The 22,638-nt window shown below is 33.5% G+C and overlaps 3 protein-coding genes across 3 annotated transcripts; 2 read left to right on the top strand and 1 right to left on the bottom strand.

The window, feature by feature from the left end:
• Positions 1 to 1,524: 1,524 nt before the first annotated feature.
• Positions 1,525 to 3,432, top strand: LOC112286709 (uncharacterized). The gene is made up of 3 exons (XM_024528860.3): positions 1,525 to 1,950; positions 2,085 to 2,410; positions 2,502 to 3,432. Exons 1-3 carry the CDS (start codon positions 1,667 to 1,669, stop codon positions 3,248 to 3,250), a joined length of 1,359 nt encoding a protein of 452 aa, XP_024384628.1. The 5' UTR covers positions 1,525 to 1,666; the 3' UTR covers positions 3,251 to 3,432.
• Positions 3,321 to 9,505, bottom strand: LOC112286708 (amino acid transporter AVT1B). The gene is made up of 12 exons (XM_024528859.3): positions 9,144 to 9,505; positions 7,483 to 7,802; positions 6,859 to 7,073; positions 6,522 to 6,545; positions 6,087 to 6,267; positions 5,700 to 5,919; positions 5,393 to 5,528; positions 5,163 to 5,182; positions 4,680 to 4,831; positions 4,318 to 4,361; positions 3,940 to 4,002; positions 3,321 to 3,691 (listed from the first exon to the last, which is right to left on the bottom strand). The coding sequence occupies exons 1-12, from the start codon at positions 9,302 to 9,304 to the stop codon at positions 3,575 to 3,577; spliced, it is 1,653 nt and encodes a 550-aa protein (XP_024384627.1). The 5' UTR covers positions 9,305 to 9,505; the 3' UTR covers positions 3,321 to 3,574.
• Positions 9,506 to 16,733: 7,228 nt separating this feature from the next.
• On the top strand, positions 16,734 to 19,235 carry LOC112286307 (heat shock protein 82-like). Its single transcript, XM_090253337.1, is given in 6 exon segments — positions 16,734 to 16,787; positions 16,914 to 17,095; positions 17,180 to 17,379; positions 17,382 to 17,413; positions 17,416 to 17,583; positions 17,585 to 19,235. Coding segments are annotated over 6 exon segments (681 nt in total). The 3' UTR covers positions 17,630 to 19,235.
• Positions 19,236 to 22,638: the final 3,403 nt, after the last annotated feature.

The raw sequence follows: 22,638 nt of genomic DNA, 5'->3' as shown, positions 1-22,638 counted from the left end.
ATAGTAATGATAATAATTATTATTATTAATCTCAAAGTAAAAATAAAAAATCTTTAATTTTTAATTGTATAAGCTTGATTTTTTGTGTTTTTAGATTATTTTTCTAAAATAATATATTTTACTTCCTAAAATAAGACTACCTATGGTAAATAAAAAAGATAAAAAAATTTCTTGAGAATATTTGTTTAATTTTTAGACTTTTACAAGCCAGTATTTTAGATCAAAGACCACAATTTGGACCCCTTTTAATAAAATAGCTTTTAAATATTAAAATACTTAATTTAATTTAATTTAATTATCTGAAAATATATGGTTAAACAGATTGTATCAACCAAAATTTAGGGTATTATCTAAGTTATAATATTATATATATATATATATATATATATATATGTGTACACAGGTATCCCACTAGCAGAAAATAAAATTGGTTTTTTTATATATATTTTTTGTAAAAAAATATTATAAATGATATATTCAAATATATAATTAGTATTATATAATAAATGTAAAACTAAAATAGATAAAGATTAATAATTTTTTAATTACATTTAAATTTCATGATTAATTTACAATCAATATAATATTGTTAGTTATAAATGGAACTTTCATTTATAGCTATCAATATTGTATGCTAATAGAAAGTTGAAGATTACGTGATGTAAATTATGTCTATGAAGTAGCTCTGAGAAAAAGATATTTCTTGACATTATTATAATAAAAAGAGAATGATTGAAGGGCAATGTTAGTTTCTTCTTTTCTTTTTCCTTTTATCTACGTATTAGTTATTATTGTGCAATTTTTAGAATATTAAATTGAATCATCTTTACAAAATCTAAAACTCTAATTTTCAATTTTTCAATTTTTATTTGTAGGAATTAGTTGACCAACCACAACAGTTTTCTCATTCTTTGCAATTTTCACATTTAAGATGAAATATGGGCTTTTGAAATCAAACACAATCTTGTTGTAAGTAATTTTGGCATTGAAATCTTTATAACAATGTGAAATCTTGATTATACCATGAAAAATTGGTGGCATTAAATTAGTTGTTTTGACATATAATATATAGCGTGATATGATATAAAAAATTAAACTTGAACCCACATGATACTCTAGGGCTTGAGAGATTCACATAATACACAAGCACACATTCATCAGCAATGGAAAAAAAACAAAAAAACAAAAAAAACAACCAAATTGGCGAGACTGGTATCGACGCCATTGCGAGCTTTGTGTTGGGAGGACACTGGGTTGCAATTTGTCACTATCCTCGCAGACTGCTTTATCGTGGGGTTTATGCCCCCCCCCCCCCGCAAGGTGCCACTTTTGTTTCTACGATTGCTGCCACGTCTCTTGATGAATCTCACAAGGATCATGGTCTGATGAAGTTTGTGGAGAATTTTATGACATAATCGCAGCCCTTCACTTATCCTTCTCCTTTAAGAAATCCATGCATCGACGATCACCTGCATTCTGCGAGTGTCACGCTCGCTTTTTTCTCATCCCTGTTCTTTTGCATTTGTGCATCATCGCTTTCGCAATTGCAATCGCATTGTTTCTGCGTACACCGCGATCTCCGGCTCCGTTCTAGAGCATTTGGGTCACTGATGGGTGCCAGCTGATGCTGGCAGAGACTAGGGGGAGTTTTGAGAATTAGATTTTGATGCAGATGGGCATGATGCTCGCTTCCTCGCATCCCATTCTTTCGTTTAGGTTTCCTTTCGAGTCGTCTCCCCAGCTGCACGGGACGTATCACCACTCAACGAGAGATTATATTCGCTGGTCACGATCTGGGTCAAGTGGTGCACAATGTGAGTGTACTAGGACAGTGCGACGCCACGAGTTCTCTCCTGCCCTTATCCTACGTTCGAGGTCACTGAAATTGTCCCAGGGCGTGGAGAATTCGGTGAGTTGCAGCGCGATGGCTAACTCGTTTTCTCCGAGTAGGTGAGATGGGCATCCTTTACGCGTTTCGTGATGAATTCTGAGCGACGTGAGTGAGACAGTGTGAACACGTCGCTTTGGAGTTCATTTTAGAAGTTGATGATTTTTTATGTTTTTTTTCCCCCTATCGGCCCTAGACTAGCAGGAAGGTTGTTTGGACCGGGAGAAGAGGGGGAGGATTGGTGGGATCACAAATGTGTGTTCCATCCTGTTGTTGTGAGGGAGCCATCGTCGTCTACATGGAGGATGTACTACTACGGCCGCGATGGGGACAATTGGTCGTCTGGAGTAAGGCCGGCTTTGTTGTCAACTGGTCGTGTGGGGCTTGCCCTTTCGGAGGATGGTGTGCACTGGAGTCGCCACAGAGGCCCGTTGCCTCAAGGAGCCATACTTGATCCGGAAGAAGGAGGCGACACTTTCGACTCTGTGCATGTTGGCTGCAGTGATGTCCTCTTCCACGATGGTACATGCACAGCTCTTTTCTATGCCTGTCATTGCATTCTCTCCAATTAGCTAATTAAACCCTGAACCTGCTTACATTTTCGTTGTTGCAGGTCAATGGTGGATGTTCTACTTCGGTGGGTCAGCCGAGAAGATGGAAATCGGACCCAGCAACAAAGCTCTCCAAGGCCTCAGGATGCTTCCAGGGCTTGTCAAATCAGCTGATGGCGTTGTCTTCGACCGCGCGTTGTTCACAGGAAACCCTCTACTCAATGTAGGACTGCAGAATGAGTGGGACGAATTGTTCATTGCGTGGCCGAGAGTGCTTCCTCCGAGTAGCAGACATCGCTGTCAAGATCCATCAGACGAGGATAAAACTTGGTTGATGACTTACAGCTCCATTGAGAAACAGACCCTCCCTTTCTCATCAATAGGCGTTGCACTCTCTGCCGACGGACACAAATGGTTTAAAGCAGGAAAAGCATTGACACGAGGAGCGCCTGGTTCGTGGGACGAGGGTGGAGTTGGCCGCAGGCACGTACTCTTGATCGACAACGAGTACTTCATGTTTTACGAGGGCGTCAATAATAAAGGCATTCATGGAATTGGTCTTGCAATCTCACCAGATGGGATTCATTGGGAGAGAGACCCACTCTGCCAAGGCCCAATATTCTCTGCTCGAGTTGGCGAGGAGGTTTGGGACAACGGCACAGTTGCAGCCCCTCATGTTTTGCAAATGGACGACGGCAGTTTTCGAATGTACTATGTTGGCACAAATGATACAAAGACAGAGAGTGCCATGGGGATGGCAATCAGCAAGGGGAAAAATTTCAGGACATGGACTCGGATACAAAATTGGTAGCAACTTCGTGAATTCAGCAGATGTCTATCTTCCCCAGTTACTATGGGAGGGAACAAGGACAGGATACAAATTAGAATTGACGCTGGAAGCATTATGGAACTCTTCCATTTGATTCTTATTAACTAATATACCTTGTTGTACATGGGTGTAGCTAAAATACAATACGTATCTTTTTACTTGGATTTCATGAGTTGAAGGCCGCGATGTCAATATCCCACACCCAAAGTTGCAATATATATATATATATATATATATATATATATATAAAATAAGAGATGAAATAAAATTAAAAACTTCCTCGCTCTCATTGAATGCAATGGGCACTCAAGGAAGAAAATTATCGGGTTGAGAGTAGCTCGCAACAATGCCAGAGATAGAGGAGTAAGTCCCCAACACCAGACAGATGAACCCTATTAACATCACCATAACACAGAAAAATATCTGTGACACACATGAGCTGCCGTTAGAATGTCGGTCAAGCTATATACGAACAGGACATTCAAATGTGAAGAAAGCAACACTGATAATTCTACGTACTACTGATATTAGCTTAAGCATCCAAATCCTACTTAAGCAGATTCACATGTTGAGTCGCCAGAAAACTAGAGAACACATGAAGGCTAGGAATATATTAAAGATGCACCCTTTTTCTTCCATGAATTACTAGGAGTTAATATGAGAAAATTCACCTGAATCATCGATATTTTCTTGCCGAATATGGCGAGGAAGCATGCACAGGGAAGAATTAAAGACTGTAATCCAACGCCAAACAAGATGTCATCATACAAACATCAAAAGTTCAAATGTACGAGATTTGTGCGGCTATGCCTCAGAGCGGGTATTACAAGCCCTATGCATCAACGATTGATATATAACCACGCATGACTTTTTCACGAATTCTACTATTCAACTTTCGTTCTTCCACTCATGCTAACAAATAGAAGAATACATCAGACTGTTCACACAAGAAGATTCTCCAATCAGCTCTCCAATCAGCTCATTTTCTAGTCACGAACTTTCCTAGCAGTCATCTATATCTACGGGATTGCAGGTTATAAATTACTCACCACAGTCATACTAAGGAAGGAACCTATGAAGGCCATCACATAGCCTGAAACCCAGTATTATCAAAGCCAAGGTTAAAAAAATCATCAGAATCTTTCTTAGGATAGGTTGTGTATGTCTTCTGTGCAGTAAGTCATGAAAAATGCAGCAAAGCTACAATACTTGTGTCGAGAAGGAACAACATAATTGTTAATTAAACCAAAAGTCTGCTTGAACAGAATATAAATTTCGGCTGAAGCAGGTCCACACTTCACGATGTGGTTGGTATGATCCAATTCATTAACAACCACTAAATCGATTCGCTCTCTCAGTTTCTTTTTTCAACAACAAAAGTGACATAAGGAAATAAGTCAGATATACCCACCAAAAAACGGAACTAGGACTGCCACACCAATAGTAGAGACCACAAGCGCTGTGCGTATAAAGATTGATGAGGACCGATGCTTCAAGGAGTCGGGGCTATGCGGCAGTAGTTCCTCCAAACTCAGTGCCACTGGTGTCATAGTTAATGCAAATGTGCTTTCTTCAAGTTAAGGATCCACGCTAGAATTTTTTTTTTTCAAGTATCGACACACCCTCTACAGCACTTATGCTTATCTTCAGGGTCAGATTCTCTGAAGGTGACCATTAAGTAATATTCTGAGGACCTTCCTATAAGATTCATCACGGCAAGCCGTGCACACGATCTGATTTGTTTGCACTGACTTGCACATGGAAACGCTACATGATTTCTACGGTTTTACATCTTTGAAACAAAATCAGCGAGACACGACTCATACGTTGACTGGACATGTAAACTTTGTCGAAAAAATTCAGACTGACTTAGAAGAATTTATTAAAAGGATATTTCGTAAACGGGTTCACCACCTGTGCAACGCCCACCAAAATCATCGCTGTTAATATCATAATTATCCTCTCCAGAGCATAAATACATGTTGATAGCCTGTCATACATTATTTTCTTACTGGTGGCTAAAGCCGGTCTTGTAAAATGCTACGTGGTAACTATAGTGAAAATGAACCCACAGAAGCAAGACAGTAAAAATCAAGAGAAGACGCACTGGAAAAGATTGCTCACCGTGGTCCAAACAGCTATTTTGGAAGCCAGAAATTGCTTGGGCAAATTAAGGGTGATTTGAGACGCAGTATCTGCTCCAAACATTTTGAATCCCAAGACGGCCATTCCAGCATAAAGAAGCGTGCACAATATGAAACTGCACTTCAAGGCATAAAAACGGTCTTATTATTATCCTCGCGTCCTTCAGATACTCGAAACACAACAAAATAAGACGATCTACCTTAATTAAATGCATAAACAGCAGAGCCACATAATCATTGCAGGGTTAGGTGTAGAACAATGATTCTAGGTTGACATAGAAGCGCACCTCACACCTAGAACTTTGTTGTAGTCATTCCTATTCCGCAATGACGAATAAATGTTCGGGAACACAGCGTGTCCGGAATAACAAAAGCCAAACAGGCCAATAGATACAGGCAAACCAGATAACTTGAAGAGAGGCCCCGTTTCATAGAACCCAACACCATCAATCGCACCAACCCCGACCACTGAAAATGCCACTACCATAGATGCTATAACGCCTCCAGCTGCACCCATAATTTGTTGCAATTCCACGCAGGTAAACAAGTGGAGCATCAATCTATTAATGCATTTACACAGCAATGTCTTCGACCCAAACGTTCATGTGAGCAGCAATAAGAATACCGCCAACATTATGCAAGCCAAAAAGGGTAAAGGTTTCAGTAAGCCAAACCTGAAACATAGGACAAGTAGCTAAGATCCCGTAACCATACTGTAGGTAGTACGAACAATGCTGTGAGGACGGAAAAAACAGTTTTGGAGTCGAAATGAACGCCCGCTACGGATAAATGTGCCCCGGGGAAGAGAGCTGATAGATTGTCTCCTTCCAGAATTAAGAACTCCACACAACATGCCTGAGCACAATCCATTCACCCAAGTAAACCAGCTTGTCAAGTCCAACTTAACCCTATCCTGACGAAGAGTAAAACTCTTTGTAATCATGTACTTAATCAACCACTAGCATGCACAAGATGTGCCATCACAAACGACATATTTTTCTACAAGTAACACTGGAAACCACCGTCTCATGCAACCGAATTAATTTGAGTGAATTAAATTTTATGAAGGTAATCGCAACAGTAGAGCCATTTAACGACAGTATGCTTACGTATAGCTCCGTGTAAAGAATAATCTGCACGCAGCCATAAAGAGTGATAAATTAGTCAAGAATAAGCATGGTCCTGGTGACAGAGCTCCGTCAACACAAACAGCCAGCTCATCCTAGCACGATCACCAGTGCGCTCGCAAAGCTGGCGTTTCTTCAGTTCAGCACTCCTGAGTTTCTATGTCGTGCACGGATAAAGCACATTTACCTCATCTTTAACCAACCAAAATGATTTAAGGCTAAAATTTGGCATGTCACTGGAAAAAACAATTGAGACTGCATCACTCCGAAGAACAGTTTCAACGACACATTAACATTTATCCAGGATTGCAAGACTCACTGAGATGATAATCCGTCCAGTATTACCAAACGCGGCCTGTCCAATATCCGGATACGTAGCTAGACCTGGTTCACTTTCCAAGCATCGTCGAAGAAGAATTCCAGTATAAAAGCAAAACAGTGAAAGTAAACACAGGTAGACAACAGCAACCCAGCCTGCTTCCTTCAAAGCGTAAGGAGTGGTCAAAACTCCCACACCTGCCAGCACGTTCATTCCTGCACATATAATTTCTACCATTTAAGAATAATCATAACAACAACAATAACAATAATGATAGTAAGAAGAAGAAGAAGACGAAGAAGAAGAAGAATGGCAGTACAATATAAGAAATAGGCAAAGAATCAGTATTGGAAAACCATGGATTTATTAATCCACCTCCTAGAGATTCTCGGAAACAGCAATGAGCGCGCTAAATAATTAAAGCATTCTACCACGTTCAAGAATGGTGGCATTCAGTTAAGAGCGAGAGCGCGCATTCAAAAAATTAAAACAGATAACAAGGTAGGAAAACAAGTGAATAAATGAAATGAGGAATAGCATACAGCCTGTCAATTAGTGGATCATGAGAAATGACTCAAGGTGCAAAAATTCACAAATAAGTAAGGAGTATAATCAGACACCCACCATTGAAAAGTCCTTGTAAAAAGCTACTTCCAGTTGGTTCAGGCTTTTCAACCACGTAGACAGAATCCGACTTCACGAATTGATCCTCAAGTTTTCGGACTGGGTCGGAATAAGGTAACACATAATCCTCCTTTTTCTCTTGGTCCTGGAGAAACGGAATCTTCAGGGGCTGTGTACCTAGGGTTGGCTCATCTCTGTGATCTGAAGGAAACTTTTGGTACGAAGACGCTAAGTGGGAAGAACTGAGACGATGGTGTAGCCCTGGGCTAAATAAGCTAATGCTGGGGGATTGTAACGTGCTGTACATATCCATGGACTGCCTGTAAAGACCACAATTTCCATGCAACATTATCAATTGTTGAGTTATAACTAAAGGTGTGGCACAATCAGGCCCTACAAAAGGCTAAATGTCAGCCACAAACCCTCCAGTTAAATGTCTGAAACCAGAAATGAAACATCATACAGAACACTTATTCACCAAGGACAGTATGTGAAAGATTTTTTTAAAGGAAATTAATTTTAAATATAAAGGAAATCGGCCCTGCTAATCAAACACGTCTATTCTAAAGCGGTGTTTTTTCGTACAATCAAGAGGGACCCACAAGTTTGAACAGACTCGTATCCTCGATAACGATCAAGAAATCCACATAGCAAATTCTCGCACGGCAATGGAGCGGCATCGAGTTCCCAAAACTACTGGAAGGTCACCAAGCTCACTGCCTGCGACTAATGGGAATCTAAATTTTCATAAATTTGTAACCCGATGTTGGAATCCTCCAACGGATTTATCAATGAAGCTGACGATCTAATTGCTTTAAAATCTAAAGGTCTTCATCCGAGATGTCGGAAAACACCAGCTCACAAGCTGGCGAGCGCAATATAACCGGTTGATGGCACAGAATACTACAGAATTATTCGACTCTCGAACGCAACGTAGACAAAATCTACAGAGAAAATTCTCTCTATTTCGATCAGTGAACCACGCACCAAATTTAACAATGACTGCAGGATGTTCATGTTCCCCCCCATAACCACTGCAGCCATACTCCACAAAAACAAAGCCCGTGATTTACACCTGCACAGGCTTCAAATCTCCGAAGTGCCTAACACCTTTCACAAATTATCCCAGGAGGAACTACGTAGGGCTACGACCTTGCACTGATTAGCCAGGCGCTACATGCACCACTTGAATTTCACGTCAAACCTGTTTTCGAACATAATCGAGCAGTCAACCAACATGCTCACAATCACCACTAGCTCTAACTTCTACTGCACCACATTCCGATTCCAACCGCCAAAAAAAAATCTGTAGAACTTGGAAGTACACTTAAACTGCAGTCAAATCAGAATCTGGTAGCCAGAAAAGGCTCCCCGAAATTCAGTCCCGTTGGTGACGCTTCATGCAAGGCACAAAGGAAAGAAAGGGGGTGGAAATAGAAGTAGAGCTATCTCAGCTCTACTTCCTTGCGCGAACCAAACAATCTCTCAAACCAGCTATCGCAAACTCTTCAAAAAAAAAAAAAAAAAACACTAACGACGAAGAGCTAAAAGAACATCTCAAACCCCCACAAAGCGCAATCTACAGCGAACTCCCACACAAACAACCAACTAAACAAAACGAAAAAAACACAAAGAAAAACCAACCCAACAATCTGGTTCACCTGTAACTCTGAGGCCAGAGGGGCACGGAGCCACTGGTTCCGCCCCTTGCATCACCCTCCTCATTGTCCTCCGATCCAGACTCCGATCCCGATCTCGATTCATCCTCGCTCTCTCCTCCCGCCTCCTTATCAGCCCAGTAAGGCACTTTCTGCGACCGCATTGCTTCCCCACTTCCTCCTCCCTCTCGCAAAACTCTCAATCTCCAACGCACTCCCCCTCACAAACTCACAACCCGAATCTCGCTTCCTTTCACGAGCACGTCCTCCTCATCTTCTTCTTCTGCCTCTGCCTCTTCACCAACTCCACTTGCAGCTCCACTGGCTGCCCCGCTCGTCCCTTGTCGCCGCAGTCCATTCTCTGAAATTACTCTCGTACACTGATACGGTCTCGTATTCTCTCTCGTACCGCATGTTTTTAGCCAGTTCCAGCTGGCTCTTCACGGTGCTTTTTCCCATGGTGGGTCCAGGTATCTCCCAGTTATCTGACAACTACAAACCCAACAACGCATACGGACACCAGTCGCAATTTCCCTAAATTGTTTACATCAATTTGTTCCGCTGCTGAATCGAGCAAGGCGTTGGCACGGATTATTGCATCGCTCTCTAAAGCGAGGAATCTACTGAACGGCGCAGATCGGGCCTCCCTGTATGTAGGAAACCAGCGCAGAATCTGCAACCCCAGCTCGGTCATTGTGCAATTCCAATGCCCAGCAGCAGCATAATCGCCACCAGCATCACGTAAAACCGCACGACAGCACCCTCACACACTCACTCTCCCTTCAAATCTACAAACAAACCCACACGGGAAAACAGGTTCCTCTACAGTGCTGGAAAAATCCAACTCCCACACCTTCTCTTTCATAAGCATCGCTAAAACTCAGTGTTTGTTTGTTTGATTGTTGGTTGTTTGCTGCGCTTACAACAACGGGAGGCCGCAGAAATCAGTCGTGGAATCTAAACTTACCAACAAAGTTTTATGTTTTTTTTTTTTTTTTTTTTTTTTCGACTGAAACTGCGAGTGATTTTGTGACGCTATCTCACTGTTTTCGGCTTCGGCATCGATTCCCAGGAAGAAATAGAAGAAACATGAGCATGAGGACTGACCGACTCCAAGGAAGGATCCATGCAAAATTGTTCCTCCATGCATTCATTCTTACTGTTTCGATGTGGCTTTATTATTAGGTCATGCTTTATTATTATTGTAATTGATTTTGTTTCTGTTTTCTTTATCTTTTTCCAGGCTATGGCTTGGTCAGTAAAGAGCTTTGGGAGGCATGGGGGGGGGGGGTCCTAATTCAATAAAGGGACTCATCACATGTGATTCATGCTTTAGATGGCTACACAAACTGGGTCTGCTTACCTGGCAGTAATACCCCACTAACCCATGCATGATGCAGCCTTGTGTGTTTATATTCTTATTACCCATGTGAATAATAAATTAAAAGGAAACAAAAAACAACATCTTATCCTTGTGTTTGAATTCAAGTAGGGGGCTTCAATGTGGTAGTTACTGGTTTTTATTATTATTTATTACGATCATTTTATAATGATATGGATAATGTCCAAGGGGATGATGGGCCAGTTTTTACTTGGATCATTTATTTTATATTTTTATTATTATCATCAATTTGCACTGTGTTCACTGTCGAGTCCCCACATACAGTGCTGTTGAGCTGTTGAGGCCACAAGTGCCGCTGTTTCAGAATCCATCCATATGATACTGGACCACCTGGTTGACCACCACTTTGTCCTTTTTGGTATAGCAACCCTGTTTTTGAGGAGGCTCCACTTTGGGGCTGCAGCTTTGCACTGCAAGCAAACAAAAGTTGGTCCTGCCAGTTTAATTTTATGGTTTGTGTTTGTGCATCACAAGAATCTGGTGTTCCTTCCTAAATCACACACAATTTTGTCAGTTTGGACAAGGAACGAGGAAAAAGCCATTTCGGGCTCCAATCATAAAATTAGATGCCTCAATGGCCTATGCCTCTTCTTTCTTTCTTTCTTTCTTTTCTTTTCTTTTTCCTTCTTTATTCTGTATTAAAATGTGGGACCCAATTTTGGATTTATTATTCTGCCAACTGGGTAAGTATTGTTGCAAGATGACACACAACAGTAACCACTAACTATCCATCTACCCATCCATTTTGATCCCTTTGTTCATTCATTCAATCATAGTAATGTGGATTCCAGTAGTTATTTAGGAAACATTCTTTTGGCCAAAATTCCATTGGGGAGTGAGCGAGCACACGGAAGAGGTGTTGGATGGGGTGTGCGCATGCCAGCTAGGACAGCCAGGTCAGCAGGGATATGTATTGGAATCCAGTTCCATCATTTGCTGACATGGCAACACCTACTTGTCACCATTTAGCTGCAGAGCACATCAATACATCCATCTTTCTTTCATGCCCAATTTGTGGGTAATAAGAAATTTTGTTATCCTTGGAAACAAGGGATATGGTCTTTTATTCCCATGTGTGTGTGTGTGTGTGTAGAAGGCCCCATAGTCCCTCTAAATTGTGATAAATCTTATTCCTCACAACCTCACATGGAGTACAATTGTGATCTCGAACTCTCTTTCCTTTACTTCGTTCATGAGTTTAATGAAAAAAACAAAGAATACATGAGAAGGGCTATGCAGTAACTTGGGAAAGAAAAATGGGCCTTCATGCCACTGACTTTACTTCTATTTGTTGCTTTGCCCCATGCAGCAACTTATTTTACAATATATATATATATATATATAAATGTTTTCAACTCTTCAAGCATTTAAAAGGAATGCAGGACTTAAGTTGTCTGCCCCAGCATATGTCTCCCTTTCCTTCTCTTTGTCTGACATTTAATATTGGCTTCACAAAGGACTTTGGTTCTGGGAAACGTTAGCTTTTGAGGGGTTTACCCACTTTTCTTTGCTTTGAGCAAAAGAAAAGCTGAGATTGAAAAGGCACGGCAGAAAGAAAGAAAAATGAAAAGAAAAAGAAAAAGAAAAATCCATTGGAACGTCTCAATAGTTGATGAATATGTTTTTTTTTTTTAATTTTCAATCTTAACTATTATCTATTAAAATTGTGGTTTGTTTAATTGTAGTCAAATTTATATTTGGAAAATCATGAGATTTGAAATGTTGACTCTGAAAGAAACCAGAGAAACTTTAAGTAGTTGATGTTCTTATTTGGAGAAATTTCATTTGATTTGAGCAATTGAGGTTACATGTTGATAATAAAAAAATTACCAATATCTTTGAGATCAAAATATTTTGAGGCTAATAGAATGTTACAAATAAAATAAAATAAAATAACAATTATGTGATTAAGATTGTGTGTATGGTATCAGATCGTATGGATGTGGTTGGTGTATACTTTTTAAGTGAAGATTTTAATTTCTACAGTAAATTAGAAGGATAATTTTTTAAACAAGTATAAGAATCTCAATGCGAGGTGGGATACAATAAGTATTTATTTTAGTAATTGATATAAATTTCGACATTTAATTGCATGATTTTGAACTTATTTTTTTCCTTCAATGCAAACTCTTGCTATCAATATCAAACGTAACATCACCATCTTTAGTATTTTGCTTGTCACCTACAAACCAAGGCATACCAAGATTAATTTTCAAAAAATTTACTAAAAGTTGTTAAGAAGATATCAGTTTTATCCATTCTTATATTGGAATTTCTATTGATTAATATTTTATGAATAATAAAAATAATGAATATCTTAACCAAGTTTTTAAAAATATAATACCGTGACTATAATTATTAATACATTAATGTCAAAATAAAAATTATATTGTATAGCTCATTGTTCCTTACATTAAATTCATTTATTATCCAATCAATGGAATTTGAAAAACAATTATCATACAACATAAAGTTTGTAATGAAGGAAAAATAAATCTTATCAATCACAACATGTTTCAATATTCATGTTCTAAAGGAATACTAAAATCATCAAAATAAAATTCAAACACATAAGAAATGGAAACAAATGTGCATATGAAAAATAAATATACTTTGCATTGACTTATACTTTGTAGTGATATATATCATGTAATTACACACACATGTAATTAATGCTTTATACTTGGAAGTGATGCTTCATTACATTTATTGTTTAAAATTTTTAAAATCATCACATTTTACACCATTTCATACATTTATTCTAATCCAAGTATTATTCATTAAACTTGGAACTTTATTTTAAATCTAAATTTTCCACGTTGCACTGATAAGCCAACTTAAGCCTTTCTTAGTTCTTCACTAAAAGATACACACTATACTTTCCTCAGTGGAATCATTCACAATCAGGAATGGATTGATTTTTTTTGCTCCAACCTGGCTATTGGTGTTGAAATCTCTATTAAATCTGGCTTAGATGTGTGACTCCATTTTGTAAAGCAACTTCAATTTGCTTGCACAAAAAAGTCACATTTCTTGTTTTTGTTATTGTTCTTCTAAGGGTGACCTTGCAGAGCTAGTTTTAAATGCATGTTAAATGATAAAAATTTTAAAATAAAATCTAATAGCGGAATCTTGGTAATGTCTAAGAATTTGAAATATTATTATTTTATTGATTTTTTTATTAAAATAATCCATAAAATCACTGTAGGATATTTAAAATTTTATCCATTCCATCCCACAATGCAATGAACATGTTCTGTGGAATAGTGGCCATGAAAATAGACATAAGTGAACACTCCACTTTTAAAGCACCCAACCTTGAAGCATCAAAACATGCGGTATATGGTGTCCCTGCAAAGCATTTCTCAATCTACTGTTCACTACTTTTACTGTCCATTGTATTATATTTAGAAACTAACCCACATGATCTATCATGGTGTGAAGCTTTCATGCACAACAAAGAGCAGTAAACAAAGCTTCTAAAATTCTTTACAGAGTTGCAAATACTAGAAATAAGAGGGAAAAAAAAAAAAAAACAAACAAACAAACAAACAAAACAAAACAAAACAAAGAAGAAGAAAAAGTCTTGATTTCCAACTGTCCCAACAGCCTAGCTCACAAGCTCCACAAAATTAATATATATATATATATATATATGTATTATTTTGTTTTTTAGGAATTTTAATCAGTCTAGTCCATGTTGAGGATGAGTGTAATCCTCACGAAGCACCATCCACAAAGCATGTCAAGTTCAACTGGTTTTCATTATTCCAGTGGGTTGATGCCAAAATGATGCCAAAGAAATTGTCACTCTCCATGACAAATGATTGTCTCATGGGGCTTGGTATTCTTGACTCAAGCAGCAGCAGGCTTGTCTACCACATTTCATTTATTTGTTTTAAAATTTATGTATTTAATTGACTATCAGTGTGGTACAACATGTGACTAAAGTGCCATGTGATTCTCAATATTTGGGGCAGTTTTTAGAAACATATTAAAATATGTTTGAAAAATATTTAAATTTGATGCTCTTCTTCTGTTCAAGAGGGTTCCTTGGAATAAACTTTGTTGTCTTATCATGGATGTTAGGATCTTATATGTGACCACTTTGCAATGCTCTTAAACAAGGTAAATTGTGAGTTTGTAAAGGAAAAAGTTATTATTTTTGGTTGGTGATTGTTGCTGTTGCTGTACATTTTCAACCCATTTTCCTCCTCTGACTCCTCCTCTGTTATCTTTCTTGGTGCTATATTTGCTTTTAGATGGTTTTGGAATCATATCTAGATTCACAAGAATTTAAAGTAAAAGATCGTTAGGTCCCTTGGACCACCTCAGGAAGCTGTTTAATATTCTATCAAAGTTCTTTGTTAAATTGATTGTAGTAAAGTTTAATAAAACATACTAGCAATTTTTTATAATTTTGTATACATAAATTACTATTTTAAAATATCATTTAGATAATATAAGACAGACAGATTATTTTTATTATTCTTATTCTTTTTATTATCAGCTCTACATATTATATTTCTAATATTTTCAATGAAATATGAATTAAATTTTCTGAATTTGTTTTAGAATTCTCAAAATGAAATGGAAGCATATAATTATTTATACTAGACAAAAAATTATAGATATATATTCTCATCAATGATAATAATTGTTATTATTTGATCTAAGAATTGAGTTTAATTTAATTTATTTTTATCTACATAAATACAAATACATATATATATATATATATATATATATATATATATTTTGTAATGATTCTAGCATTTACAAATAGAGAAATCTCTAAAAAAATTAGAAGAACTTGGTTTTAATTCAAATATTTTACTTTAAAAAATTAGATTCTTTATATATATATATATACATATATATATATATATACAAATTAAAGCAATCCTAAGATATATTTCATTTGCAACTAGAAGACATTTAGAAGACATTCATCCTTACTATTATCTTTTATAACTAAAAATATGATGATATTTTTAATTATAATTAATGTAATATATTAAAATTTTGAAAGGTAGAATCTTGATTATTAGTAAGTTATCTATTTAAGCAAAGACATGCTATTTTGAGAGATCTTAATTTGCTATCATAATAAAATATGGTAGATTTTATATTTTTGTTATTTTTTAAAATCCTTGCATAATCCTTAATAATATAAATATTTTTAATTTTTATAAATTTTTACATTACTATAGAATTATTTTATTTATCTATTACATAATTAGAAATTAAAATAGTCTTAGTTATGATTTGGTCTTTTTTGGCTTATAATCATTCAAAAATATTTGTTGAATAGTTTTTTTTTTAATTTTTTTATTGAATTGATATTTAATTATTTACATATGACATCTTTTAATGTAGATAATATATATATATATATATATATATATATTCATATACATACACACAAACACATATATCTTGTTAATAAAAAATACAATCAATAAATTAATAGTGGGCATAGTATAATTAGACACATTGTTGTTTATTTTTAATCACCTAAAGTTGTTGAAATCAAGATGAATATTTTTTTCTAAAACATCATTTATGTATATAATATAATATAATAAAATAAAAAACGAAAAAATTGAATAAAATTAAAATATACTTTAAAATTCGATTTTTAAAATTTAAAATATATTTATTTCTAAAAGATGTTAAAATTTATTTATTAAATATAAGATAAAAATTATTGGATTTGAGTTTTTTTTATTTATAAGAATTGATACCTAAACTCAAAGTTTTCTTGAAGTGTATTATATTTTTTAGACTTGTACAAGCAACAATGGAAGAAAAGATGCTCAAAGAATAGAAGGTGCTAGAAATTGAAGGAATTCAATTAAAGTAGTAGTTAGAGAAACAAAAGGAAGAAGGGATATCATAGAGAATGTAGAAAGATTGCAACAGATAATGAGACTGTGAATCTAGTTGTCAATATGAGGTGCATAGTGAAGTTTTACAAGGAAAGGAGAAATACAAAGAAGACAAAAGTATTTCAACAATCAGCTCAGTAGAGCTCTGTCTACAGTTTGAAAGGTGGAAGATGTTTGGAAAATGAGGTAATGGGACATTTAAAGGGTACCTCTGAAAGACATTGATACAACAACACTTATTCTTGTTTTACTCCGATTCCACCCGAAGTTCAATGATACCATCTGTATTCATTCTACAACATGGTGCCAACAAATGTAGGACCGGAAGGTGCTCAGCTTGCTGCGGAAATTTGTGTTTGATTTTAGGAGGTGACATCTCAGACGTATGGCGTCAATGTTAGAAGTGAGTTAGATAATGCTCCGGATTATGTAGTAGAGATCGGTGCCTTAAATTGAAGATGTGACCATGAATGACCACAGTGGAGCATTTTGTCACTTGGAGTTCTCTCAATATTTTTGGAGATGCAACGTTGTTCAGAATCTAGTATTGCAAAGGCGTTGAGAATTTTTAGTGCCGATTTATGTTCGTGCTCATCTGCTGAAGGAAGTTACCTATTTGAACCCATGATTGTGGTGCGGTGCTGGCAGCTGAGGGGCCACTTGTGAGACGTATAGTGGAATTTTTAGTGTAGTGAGAATTTGTGTATGAAGCTTGGCTGTCGAAACTGCAGTCGAGTGTTTTAAAGAATCTTGTGTAACCAGCTAGCACATGTCATTCTCCTAGCACATGGTATAGAAGTTGAGTCTAGAATATTGAAACATAGAGGTGCAGCTGGAGTTCTAGTTCGGTACTATTTGTGCCCAAGAGGGCTTCCGTTTGACCTGTTTGATACGTGGAAGCAGCACAACAACATCAATTTGTGCGTGAGGAGGGTGTTAGTCACAGACAGCTGAACCCAGAGTACCTGGGCTTTCTGAAGGGGGTGTAGTAGATCCAAAGGATGCACCGCTGAACGATTCTCGCGAGACTCCGCAACAGACTAAGATTCTGAAGAAGATGATCAGGAAAAATTTGGTGAAGAAATGCGTGAAGATGTATGCAGAGGTCGCAAAGGAAAAGCAAAACTTCTGCTATGATGCGTTTACGAGAGAACTTGAAGCTGGGTATCCTCCATGACAGTCAGAACTGGACGTAGCTGGGGGGCCTCTTGAACAAGAAGTTATGCTTGGAAGTGAAAGAAATTGTAAGGCGTGGACGAGAAGAAGATTATGGTACACGTTGTGGCCCATGTTTGGAAAAGGCGTCAACATACAAGAAGATGCAGCATTGTGGTAACCAAATTTTCACTTAGTTCTTATTACTTAACTTGCATATATCTTAGAATGAATGTTTTTTTAAAGTGTAATACCTATTGTAATTTACAATCATTCACAACCATCAGTTCCTATTATAAAGTGGAGTCTAGTATTTTTATTTCATGACTAATTCCAAAAATAGTCATTTGCAGTCTTACTCTATTACTTTTATGTGACACTTAATAGATTTCTCAATAGTAATTTCGCTTAAGTTTTATTTTATATTTTAATAGTCTTGATTAAGGTTTTGTTGTATCTCTATCTAATCACTTCTTGTAACATTTTTTATGGCAATTTGGGTCTATAGTTTGCAAAGGCTCATAACTTGGAGCCTCATAGAAGTAATAACTCCCTTAATCTATATTAAAGTACTTTGGTCTTTGTTGATATTTTATATTCATACTACTTTAGTTCTTCTTAAGTGATTTGTTTTTTTGTTTTTTGTTTTTTGTTTTTTTGTTTTTTTTTTTGATAGAATTATTTATTTCCATTATTTTTTCTTAAATTAGCTTCAATAGAAATTCAAGTGATTCTATACCCTTTGAGCTTAGGTGTTATAGTAGATATTAATTTAATTTTATTTTATTACAAAGATAATTTATGGCATTTAAATATGTATTTATGATTTGCCTTATTTTATGTCATTTTTAAGCTTTTAGAAGTTAATACATATTTAAGCATGAAAAATTTAAATTTAAAAATTTAACTATTTAAAAAATTATTATAGACCTTATTCCTACTTGAAACAATTTTTTGAAGTATTGCATCTTAAAAAGTCTTTCTCCTAATTTCTTCACTTTAAATTATTTTCCATTTGATGTACATATTTTCCTATTGTAACATAGCCATTAGATGAAAGAAATAAAATAGATTATATTAAAGAAGAGTTTAATTGAAAATGTAGTAGTAAAGTATTTTAAAAAACAAACATAGAATATAGAGAGGTAATAAAATGTTTAGTATTAATGCTATCTTTTGTAAAAAAAAAAAAAAAGGTATTTTAAAAAGTCAATTTTTTTTCAAAGGTTCTATAGTTTTTTTGAATTATTTAAAAATTTTAGGATAATTATTTATATAAAGAATATTTTAACGTCTTATTGTATTAATGAGATTTTTAAAATTTTATGATTGTGAATTCTTTTAAATAAAATTTTGTATCTTCATTGTTTATAATAATGTCACAAGAATTTAATTAATTACAGAGAAGTTTCTAAAATAATTAGCATACAACTTGTTGTATCATTATTTATTAAAAAAAATTTACTAGTATTTCATGTGATTATTTGAATAATTTTTAAACACAAAGATGTCACTAATTTTTATTTCAACAAATATTTTATTCTTTCAATAAATTATTAAATTTATAAAAATAAAAAAAATTCAATGACACATATAATAAATAAAAGTTAACAAAACCATAGGATCCATACCTTGTCTTGTATATTGTTTTTTACACATTCTTTTTAATAATCCAAATTTGGAAATATCTTGATTTGGAATCAATTCAACTAAAGTACTTGCTTCATTTAGTCTATCTTATAACCATATATTCTTGGTGGTAAATATATATATTTTTGAATAATATTATTGAATGTTTAATAATTAATGCACATGTTTAATATACCAAATGTTTTACTTAAAAATAATAGAAATACTTCAAAAATAGAATTTGTTAGGTCTACTAGTTTATTTAGCCACCAATTTATTATTCTTTGATCTTTTTGAATTGAACTCGATTAAGTTAATGCATAGCATTTCTTTGGTTTTTGTGTTTTATATAAAATTAATCTTATAATTAATTTTTAAATATAAAAAAAGTTATTTTTATAAATTATTTATTAAAAGCATTTCAAATTCATTCATTAACTTAAATTTTTATTAAAACAAGAAATAAAATTTTGAAATTGAATTTTGGTCATTTTAATATTTTCATTATTATTTTAATCAAATTAATTTTATAAAACAGTAAAAAATAATTACTTTCTTTTTATATTATTTTTTCTTATTATTTAAATTTTAAACTTGTTTTCATAGCTAAGTAAAATAATAGCAAGATTGTCAAGTAAAATAATAGCTTGTCAAATTTTTCTACTATCAAAAATACTACTTTAAATTACTATCCAAGTTATATGCTATTATATCCTAAAAATATAGTAACTAACATTGCATCTATTTTCCTAAAGCTACAAATTGTAAAAGCTTCTTAAAACTTTATATCCTTTTATTTGAGTTTTACGACCTTTATTACTTTGTTATTTCTATTATTTTTTGTATTAAGATAAAATTTATCTTTTCTGTCCTATTAAAAGATATCTTGAGTTCCATTATAAAATTTGTATATTAAAATTAATTAATGACCTATATATTAATCAATGCTAAAATGTTAGTTTTCAAACATGTCATTCTATTTATTTTTGAAACAAAGTAACAGTTGTTTTTCTTTGGGCAACAATTTTTTCTTCTAAACTTTAAAATCTCTACACCCAACCATAAATTTCTTTCTTATTATTTTTTAATAAAACTCTTTGGAAATTGACTTCTTTATTAATCCATTTAAGATTATTCAAATTTGTTTTTAATAAAGAACTTATGCAATATTCTTCTTCTTTTGTATTATATTTTGAATCCTTATCACTTCTTATTTTTAGATTTAAAATAAAGTTTTGGCTTTACTTCCTTCTATACCAAGAATAAAATTATAATTTTAAACAATAAAATCTCTAAAAACATCATTCATGATTTTACCATCTAGAATATTTTCAAATATTTTTTGCAAGTCTATTAAAGAATTTCAATAAATGCCTATATAATACTAAGTTTTATTAGCTATGAAATTAAATTTGATAATTTATTATTTATATTTTACCTTATAGTATTTAACTTGAGCCGACACACATGCTAAAAAGTTAGTGTTTGTTTAAATTGTGATACTTATGTTATATTTCTCAATAACTTTTAGAATTCTAATTTTACAACTTATTCTTAAACTAGTCCTAGATGTCCTTACATCATTACTCTTGTACAACTTTCGATAGGTTATTTAGAAATAATCTTATCCATGCTTACTTTTGGACTCAAGGGTCCAAACTTAAGATTATGTTATATATCTATTTAACTACTTTTATAATACTTGCTTATAATTAATGAAATGAATTATTTGAATTTTATTAGAAAGATTAACTAAATTTAAGCTATAATTTTTATGTTAAACTCTACTTAACTATGATTATAGTATTTAAGAGCATTATAGAAGCTTGTATTGTATGAATATGAAGGTGTACAAAGGATTAAGTTATTAGATTATATATTAATTATTCTATTGTTAAAAAATCACATGTAGAATTTAATATAAGATTGGATTTTAAAGAAGTAAAGATTTATAATATTATCTTATTTTAAAATTAAGAAGAAATAGAAAAAATAGACCTTTTAAATTAATAAGCTTATAAAAATAATTATTTCATGATTTAAACTTATATTTTAAAATCTTTAAAGTTTTATCCTTAAAATAACTTATTATCATTATATTTAATTATATTATTTTAGAACTTAAATACAAATCTTATATATATATATATATATATATATATATATATATATATATATAGTTTAAATTTGTAATTTATATAAATATATGATGTGATTTTCTTTAAAACTTTTGTATTCAAAGTTGGTTGTTTGTTGATAAGGTTGAATAAACTTATTTTGTTTTATTTTTTTTTACAATTCTTGTAATTAGAATCTTTTAATATTTGATTATATGATAGAAATGAAAATATTATTTTAATTTTAATATTCTTTCTTAATATTACTTATTATTTTTTAGCCTTTATTTGGAGACCAAGTTAATTATTTTCACCTAAATAATAGACAATATTATCACAAGTAAATAAATAAATTAAAGATTCTTCTAACATATAAATAATAAATAAAAATATCCTAGTTTATTTGTAAAGTTAAGATTTAATTTTAAAATTTACTTATTACAAAGAAAATAATTAAAATATTCCTTCTATGCTAACACATAGGAACTATCTCTAAATTGCTCTTGAGTATCATTCTTTGTTTTATTTTAATTTTAAATTACTTTATTAAGGTTAAAAAAAACTAATTCCTTCATGGAAATTTCTCACTCAATCTAACTTCAATAACTTGATACATTAATCTCTTAATTTCCTTGTTCACCTATGTCTTGTAATATTCTACTATCACCAAGTGAGTCTTTACCACAAATTACACAAACTATAGATGCATTACTCTTAAAATAAAACTCTAGATTGCACGTAATGAACTTGCTTTTTAACTCCATAACCTTAACTTTATAGCTTCTTATATTTATAATTAAACTAAGTTTCCACATAAAATTCTACTTGAGTTTGTGTATAACTTAAGACTTATGCTATGTATTAATAAAGTAGAATATTAATTATGCTATATATTAATAAAATAGAATACATAGTAAGACATGTCAAGACAAGATAGAATATTAAATATAATTTTTTTATTAGAATTTCTATTATGATAATTATAACATAACTTTGTGGCTATTTATAGATTTTATAGTAAGTTTTTATTACTATTAGAATATTGTAAAAATACTTTAATTCCAACTACATTAACTACCAAAGATGGTTTTAACCACCTTATCTTTTTAAGGCGGCTAACCACTTTATCTTTTCACACTAACTTCTCTTTTCCCAGTCCTATTTACACTAGCTTTCTTATAATTTGTTTTTACACCAAGTCTTCTCTTCTTGTCTTTTTTTAATATAAAGCTTTTTTTAAAAAAAAAATTAATAATGATTTATGTCTAAAATATACCTCCTAATTCTAAGATTAAGAGTGGTTT

The sequence above is a fragment of the Physcomitrium patens genome, chromosome 9, assembly GCF_059467195.1.
Source record: "Physcomitrium patens ecotype Gransden chromosome 9, ASM5946719v1, whole genome shotgun sequence".
Lineage (NCBI taxonomy): Eukaryota > Viridiplantae > Streptophyta > Bryopsida > Funariales > Funariaceae > Physcomitrium > Physcomitrium patens.
Note: the sequence above shows the minus strand (reverse complement) of the source record. Positions and strands in the feature narration are given on the sequence as shown.